Source organism: Danaus plexippus, assembly GCF_018135715.1.
Source record: "Danaus plexippus chromosome 9 unlocalized genomic scaffold, MEX_DaPlex mxdp_26, whole genome shotgun sequence".
NCBI lineage: Eukaryota > Metazoa > Arthropoda > Insecta > Lepidoptera > Nymphalidae > Danaus > Danaus plexippus.
This window is the reverse complement of record NW_026869848.1, coordinates 1,693,349-1,701,611: the sequence shown is the minus strand read 5'-3', so window position 1 is coordinate 1,701,611 and position 8,263 is coordinate 1,693,349. Positions and strand designations below refer to the sequence as shown.

Sequence of the window (8,263 nt, the reverse complement as noted above, 5' to 3'; positions counted from 1 at the left end):
AAAAGTAGCCTATGTCCTTTCTCGGGTATAAAAATATCTCTATACCAAATTTCGTGCAAATTAGTTCAGTAGTTTAGGCGTAATTGAGTAACAGACAGACAGACAGAGTTACTTTCGCATTTATAATATTAGTATGGACGTAAGGATTGAATACGCCGGGAACACGGCGAGATGAAATCACACACGTGTATAATTTGTTTTAATATTTTATTTTCATTTCTCCAAAATATACACAACGACAAACAATGTAAATCTGGTTTAAACCACATTTGCAAGATGTCTTTGATAGTGTCTATCGAACGGAAAGGGGACTACACGAAGAGCGAGAGTTATTTCGAATACAGACGCAGACGAGACTAACGTTACGAGTCAGTGGAGCTGCTTGTTCATTATAGTTATATTCACTGTCCCTACGATACACGTTATATCTACAAATAAAACTTTAAAAGGAACGCTTTGCAAACATTCAACAAACTTGAGATCGTCTTAACTTAAAGATGGTATTAAAATTTAAAAAAAAATAATATAAAATAATAATGAACGAAATCCTAAAACATTATACAGGCGTCATATTTACAGGGTAAATAGTAATGCGTATTTTTTTTTCTTTAAACAAACTTCCAAATCACGTTTTACATATCTCGTAAATAAATAACAATCGAATTTAGCCTAAAATACTTTTCTTTGATAAACAAAACAATAATAATAATTGCATTCAACAAAGCTACGATAACAAATTTAATATAAATTAAGGTTAAAAGAAATGTACAGTTTTTACAAGCTCAGGGGTCACTGACCCTCGCCGGCTGACTCCTGCGGCGTCTCCGGGAACAGAACGTGGCAAACAATATTTACAAAATAAATTCATAAGCGCCTTTTAAAATAAAAATACGAGGCGCGGCCACATACAGAGCGTTCACTACATCGGATTACATTAAGAAATATATTTAAAAAACTGCCGAATGAACCACTAAGCGGTAACTTAGAATTTATAAAATATCTACTTACAAGTGATATTGTGCATAGATTTACTAGCGCGGTGCGGCGCGGCCGGCGGCCACGCGTGCGGTCGGTTACAATACGAAACGGAATTACTGCTAACACTCCACGAGTTATCTTATATCTTAACCAAACGTCACTTAAGGATACAGTGGTGTTGTAGTCGTCAGGTCATGTTTTGAATACCCTCTGGCATATCACTTACACTATCAACAAGCCGTCCAGCCCTAAGTCTAATTTCAGCTAATTACACTAGTAGCACTTATATTAAACCGTATTATGCTGTTTAAAGTAAAAGTCCATCGGAAGTAAGTTTGTCCCCTGAGGGCTGCGAGCTGCGAGCTGCGAGCTGCGCGTCGCGGAGTCGGTCCGGTGAAAGTTTACTTAATATCAAATCCGACGTAAAATTTCACTACCTTTTTATGTCATTCTATAGAACCTCCCGGTCTCAGCGGACACATTCCCCGGTCAAGTCGTGTCGTCTCTCCTCCTCTCCGTCCTCCTGCTTCTACTCATTCTTTGGCATTATTTAGTGAGCTTAGTTCATGGACGCGTTCCATCAGTTCTTCCGTCATATGTTTGTTAGCTTTTCTTTCTTCGTTACGACGTCTAGTATGTATGCGCTATTCTAACAGACAGCCTGCAGACGGATCACTTCCGCATCGTCTACGTTATAACTAGGTATGTTTAATCTCTAACGTCGCACCTCCTCTCCGCGGAACCTCGAGAACGCTCGAGCCGCGGCTAGGACATGCGAGAACCAGTACTGAGTATTGTATTCGTTCGTTATATAATATTATGATTGCGTCTTAATCTATTCAGTCAAAAAATCAAACCGATCGATAGCCTCTCTGAACACGCGGGTCGGTCCCCGGCGGCGCTCCCGGTCGAGGAGTCAGTGTCGTATCAAACTTAGCGCGCAACAAAAGATAACCGGCAACCATTACATTTGCACCATAAAGGGAATTAATACGTTTCGGCTCAGAATTCGTCTTCAGCGGACAGGCTGGAGACGTGCGACTGGAGCGGAGACCTTAGAAGTGAGTCTCCAAGGGGGCAGAGTGTCGTCAGACGTGGGACTCCAGGGGCGCGGGGGTGGGAGCGGGGCTGGAGGCGGGCGCGGCGGGCGGCGACCAGGCCGCCGCCGACAGGTCCGGGGACGAGGTGCGCGTGTGCCGCGCCGCCCAGCCGTCCTTGTCGAAGTCCTTGGTGCCGCCGACCGTGTGGCGGCGCTTGATGCCTCGCTCCGGCATACCGTTCTTCCGCTTGAGCTTGGTGGAGCGCCAGGCGCCCGCCTCGCGGCGTCGCACCACGTTCCACTCGCCTTTCTCCAACTTGGTCGGGCGCTCCGCCTTGCTGAGAGATTCAGAGCGTTGCGGCCGGTCGCTGCGGCAGTTGAGGCTCTCAGAGCGGAGCACGCGGCCGAGTGACTCGGAGCGACGTGGACCCTCGCCCGCGGAGGCCGCGCTGCGATCGTTGTCGGGGGAGTCCCCGGCGGAGGCCTGAGACCGCGTGTCGACATCTTTGTCGTCGTCGGGGCCGTTCTTGGGGCCGGAATTCTCCTTTTCGGAATCGTCTGTGTCGTCGTGAGACCCGAGCGGTCCGAGGGGTCCGGGCGGGCCGGGCGGTCCGGGTGGAAGTGTTCTGGGCGGTGGCCAGCGCGCGTCATGTTCGTCAGAGGAGGAGGAGCCGGACCTCAGCCAGGCCGCTTTGAGCTGGTCGGCTCTGTGCCTCGCGGGGGACGTTCCCCGGACGGAGCCCGCTTCGGAGGGCGAGGCGCTCGACTTGCCCTCGTCGGCGTCTTCCTGGCACTCGTCGGCGTACGGGATGCTGCCGTCGTCGAGCGGGGACGAGTTGTTAAGGGAGCGCAGCTTCTGGTCGAAGGTGCTCGTTAAGGAAGACACCAGGTCGCCGGTTTCTACAACAAATTAATGAATGTCATCTAGGGGATCTCTAGCTGGAGGACGAACACTGAAGCTGTTAGATGCGATGCGTCGTCAGGAGCGTGAGGTATGAATGACATGAGTATATGCATCATGTACAGCGATAGCGGCCGCTCCCAGCACGAGTTGTAAGCCGTGCTGTCTACAGCCGCCGGGTAAGCGTTAGTTGTTGATGAGGTTCACATATTCAGTTTACGCTCACTTATCTTTACAATCGACGAATGTTAAACGACTTAAAACTGTTAAGTGAACGTAAACGCCAAGCTCGTATTAACGGAGACGTCCGCGTTCACGCACACACTTGCAACACGCACGCTCACATTCCTATACCTTTAAATGTGGAAAAAGATACTGATTGCTGTGTCTACTCTCTGACATCAGAACTGGACACCTAATAGAGCAAATAACATACGATTTACATATATATCACATTGAAGCTCTCGCAGCAGTACACGACACGCTCGGGGCGTATCGTTTATTGTTACGTGAACTTATAATATCATTGGCAATGACATGTGGCGCGTACCGTCTATGGAGAAGTTATTGAAGGCGTGCGTGTGGCGCGATATCTCCTGTCTCGCGCGGCCCATCGAGGTCACTGACTCCATTTCAATTCTGAAAAAAGATAAATCGAATATTTGAGAATACTCCAAATGGTGATGATGACATTTTTAATTTTCTCGATGTAATAGTGCGTGGTGGGAGGGAATCGGTATTTTCGGCTGTTGGTATCATAGTAGGGGGGCGGGATACTCACTTATTGGTAGTTTGGTGGTGCTGTTCCATGTAGTGCGGCAGACCGTCGTAGTGTGCGAGCGTGGTGACGTGCGTGTGTGCGTGTGCCTGTGCGGGCGAGGGCGACGGAGGGGAGGCGAGCGGGGAGCGGGGAGGGGAGCCCGCGGGCGAGCGAGCCTTCTCCTCCCACTTCTTATCAGTCTTGCGAGGCTTGCGCTGGATCTTACGGTTCGCGGCCGATATTATAGACGACACTATGTCACGTGTGGACACGTCTTTGCCTGCTGGTTTGATTTGTATCGTTAGGAATTTATACTTTTAAAATATATAAATTACTTTGAGCAGTCGAAGTTACATTAGGAATACAAACAAAACCTAAAACGTAGATAAAGTGATTTGTATTTCAAATTCCTTTTTTCCCGCAGTTTTGTTATGATATATACACACACTTGTACACTTATACTAACGAACCGCGCCAGTTAGATTATAACAATGAGGTAGCACCAACCTTCTATCTTCTTGACGTTATGTATGAGCAGGTCGCGGGAAGGGGCAGGCGCGGGGGTGAGGGCGTCTCCCGGCGGAGGGGGCTCCGACGGAGGACAGCCTTCTTCCTCTTCGAAGTACCATTCGTACTGTTGATGGAAACAGTAAATATTAACACTATATCAGACAGCCTAGAGCTGGCGGAAATAAGGTTTGCTCCTGAGGTCGTCGGTGACTCACATGTGTTAAGAAGGATTCTATTATACGACACTGACTGGACATGTCGTTGACCATCGCCAGCATGTCGTCGCTGGCCGCGCGCACCAACGTTGGCCCGAAAACGATGGCCAAGTTTCTCGCTTCCATTTTATTATAAGCGGAGTTTGCGACAACTTTGCGCAAATGTTGGATCAGGTACTTTAGTGTCTCATAGTGAGCGTCGGGCAGGGCGTGGACGAGCTTGCGCAGTTCGCGAGCTCTCTCGGGGGAACGATCAGCCGCTGAAATTTGACATGTTCATGAGACTACCCACTGCAATATTATAAACACGTTTATTTATGTGTACGAAGAAAAGAATCACTTTTAAAATTGAGAAATACTTACGATGTACATTCTGATAAGTTTTCAACATAGCTGGTACTTATTATTGCATATTAATAAAAAGACAAAAAAATTACGTCATTCAATTCCGTAACATCAGAAGCTCACCAATAAAAGCTGGATATAGATGTGCGGTGAGTATGGGATCGGGCAGTCGTCTCAGGTAGGCCTTGAGCAGACTGGAGGCCACGTGGACGTCCGCCCAGCGCGAGTCGTCGGCGGGGGGCGGCTCCCCGCGGTCCAGGGCGGCAGCCAGCGCCGCCACTCCAGCCGCGTTACCCGGCACGCGGTACACCCCTACTGTGCGGAGGCCGTACGCCTTGAGGTGGAAGAAAATAGTGTTATTAATGTTCAGCTGTTGGGAGGTCCGTTCCAATTATTCACAGCACTGATCCTGTCCGAAGTGTATGATTAACTATCAATTATCATACTACAGTAATCATGAAATCGATTAAAGGAATATCCAAATAAAAAGAAACGGATTTTTCGAAAATAATATGAAAAGTAGCTTATTGTTTTTAAACGTCACAATTAAATCTGTTGTAGATTTTTTTTATTTAATATATCCACATAACATCTTTACATGTTTCCTGATGAATATGATCTTTTTTGAAGTAGGACTTTAGCATACCTCTACAGCATGAGCGGGTAAGGTGACGGCTTTAGGCACAAGCGGGTGTTCAGGGTCGCTGGGACAGCGGTCAAGCGGAGCACCCAACCAGCCAGTGACTGGCGGAGCAGCGCTGGCACCGCCGTGCATACGACGCAGCTGTTTGGCCATACGACCCTTCCAAGTCTTATTCTTGGGGGACGAAGGCAGAGTAGGTGTTGGAGGACCTGGGTGTGAAGACATCACGGAATTACGTTTTTTAAACCATCAAGCAGACCGTGTCTAAGAGATTAAATTATCACCATCACTTATGAATATCTGCAAGTCAAAAGTTTAGTGCAAAGAACTTACGATCAAGATTTGTGTTAGGACTGTCTGACAAATGGCATTTACGTTTTAAACTTAAATAAAGCTAAGTCCTTAATGTTGTCAACAAAAAAAAAAATCAATTGATATATGATTTAAAAGTATCTTACCGGTAGGCGACCTGTTCCTGCCAATCTTCTTGTTTCTTTGTGGTGGCAAAGGTGAAGGACACTCCACTGTGGCGGGGGCGCTGGTGGCTGTCGCAGGCGCAGAGGCCGGCGCTGTTGGTATAGACACCGGCTCTGATGGTGGTGGTTCTGCGGAATGTCTTCTGAGTGCTGCTAGCCAACGTTGTGCATCTGCCGCGCCTTCAGCCTATAAACATTGGATTACATAACTGGTCGTTGGTGTTTTTAAAGCTCTTATTCTATATAGATTTAGTATTTCGGGACAATTAAATCAAAAGTAAAGAAACTAGAACTCCTTATTACCTGTAGCAGAAGTTCTGCACCAGCGGCTGTAGTGACTCTTACTACATGTTTTCTTTTCGTATAGTCGTCTGCGAGAGCAGCGAGAGAGTAGCGGACATCGAGAGCATCTCGGGAGCCGCCCTCTGTTACAGTGGAGGCCGATCCGCCGCTACCGCTCACAGCACCGGGGCTCTAAAACAATACGTAATATTAGGAACTGAAGGAATAATTTTGAATATATTTATCGTACCAACATCTAAAGGTTAGTTAATTAGACTTCGCAACAATAAAACTGACGTAAATAAAGCCCACGTGAACTCAATTTTGCGGGCATGAGGGCAACTTCTGAAGAAATCATTTGTATTCATCTTTCAAATCACCTGATCAGCTATGGCAATAATTTAAAATTAATTAACACGTTTTACAAATATGTCACGCTGAATCAAGTGTAAGACTGTTAACTTCTAAATATAAATCATTCACAACACATGACACTAAGCTTGGAATGAAAACGTGCAGTTGTCTAAAGTAACTTCGGTTTAAGTTTGATAAAAGACATTTGCAAATCCTTTTCAATCTGTTTAATGGCCGCCCTTATCAGAGTTCATTAAAAAGTGTGACTCAAATTATGATTTATATAATAGCGAGCCAAAGACCGGTGTCTAGATTTTAAACGACAGTGGACGTGTTTAGAATTGAAATTTATTGCGCAACCTTCGAGACATACAAACACAGTGAAACAATTTTTTAATTAAGTTCAAAGCGCAAAGTCGGCCAGAGCGATTACCGTTCCACGGAATGCTTCTTGCAACGGTTAGATGAAATTTTATGATATGTAAAACAGTAAGAATACTCTTGTTTTATTCGCTTACTAAATTTCTTAAACGTCTCTATTCAAGAGAATAATTTGATTTGTGGAAGTCAAGATTAAAATTATACATCGAGAACAGATGAATTATACAATAAAAAATGATAGAAAGGTGTGACAAGAATGGATAAAAATATTAAATATATATAAATGTCTTAATATTAGTATTAACTTGTGTCCTGATCTCGCCGTTCACGTATCCGACATTGTCACTTTCACCCCTTGTAATTACTGATATGACATTACCGCTCTAAACGGTTTAATGAATCACTATCTTGACACACGCTCAGGGTTAACGCTGTCTTATATTTTTATGTCATACAATGTGTATGTTTGATATGTAAGTTCGTGAATGCGGCGTTAATCAAATGAGAACACGAGCAGGCTAAACGGGGTCGGCTGAAATAAGAGTCGTCTAAATAACTTGCACTTCAAAAGATAATCTCGGGTTCACTTTCTTTTTGATATCTTTTTAAACGCCTCATTGTAGGATGCGATTTGTTTAACCGACAACACAAATAAGAGAACGTATCGTTCGATTGTTGCTAAGTCGTATCATTATCGCAAACGATGTTATTTGATTTATAACTTTAATCTGACGCGTGGTAATCTCGCTCGAGCGTTGCATAAATTTAACACTATCTAAGTGTTACTTACGGATGTAACGACTCGAAATGAGATTAACTTAAAAGAAATGAGTGATCATTGATATAGCGGATGTTGGTTCGAGCACGCCTCCCACGCGGTTATAACATAATACAGACGAATCGACATTGTCAGTTAAGTAGCGTTTGCGGCTTAAGATCGGAGACGGCGAGTGAAATTGAGAGTAATGTGCAGTTGCGGTTATTTTACGCCTTCCTTGTAGTATGACGCTTTCGATAATTGTGACACGACAATACAAACATTACGCTGATGTCACTTAACGATCACCGTCTGACAGTGTCGTTATATAAACAATAACTAGCACGTCTTCTAACCTCGATGTTGGAACTATACGTTTAAAGTTATTAGTAATTGTATAGCGAGAACAGAATAATATCTGTGGAGCGCGTGCGTACAGGTTGTTCCGGATTATTAATGCATTGCGCTCGAAAAACGTCTCCGGTTTAGGAGTTTTAATGATGAAAAAAAAAATCACTTATGTTTTCTATGGTCTTGAAATACTGGCTTGTGTTGATCGTAACGACCTATTGGATCTGACACACTTTCGACGCGGCTCTAACTCAAAAGTGTTTTGTTATGG

The 8,263-nt window shown here is 44.9% G+C and overlaps 1 protein-coding gene across 15 annotated transcripts in view; it reads right to left on the bottom strand.

Moving 5' to 3' along the window:
- Positions 1 to 190: 190 nt before the first annotated feature.
- The window catches only part of LOC116767309 (rho GTPase-activating protein 23), a 174,129-nt gene continuing 166,056 nt past the window's right edge, over positions 191 to 8,263 (bottom strand). For 13 of the 15 annotated variants that reach the window (XM_061527511.1, XM_061527504.1, XM_061527510.1 and 10 more), the window contains 9 exons: positions 6,171 to 6,341; positions 5,850 to 6,054; positions 5,395 to 5,600; positions 4,872 to 5,082; positions 4,404 to 4,663; positions 4,186 to 4,312; positions 3,700 to 3,961; positions 3,469 to 3,557; positions 191 to 2,917 (listed from right to left, as the gene is read on the bottom strand). In XM_061527511.1, the coding sequence (XP_061383495.1) occupies positions 2,067 to 2,917; positions 3,469 to 3,557; positions 3,700 to 3,961; positions 4,186 to 4,312; positions 4,404 to 4,663; positions 4,872 to 5,082; positions 5,395 to 5,600; positions 5,850 to 6,054; positions 6,171 to 6,341 (2,382 nt within the window). In that variant the 3' untranslated portion in view covers positions 191 to 2,066. Of the gene's footprint in view, positions 2,918 to 3,272; positions 3,334 to 3,468; positions 3,558 to 3,699; positions 3,962 to 4,185; positions 4,313 to 4,403; positions 4,664 to 4,871; positions 5,083 to 5,394; positions 5,601 to 5,849; positions 6,055 to 6,170; positions 6,342 to 8,263 lie in introns of all 15 variants that reach the window. The other 2 variants (XM_061527517.1, XM_032657566.2) reach the window with 2 other exon arrangements.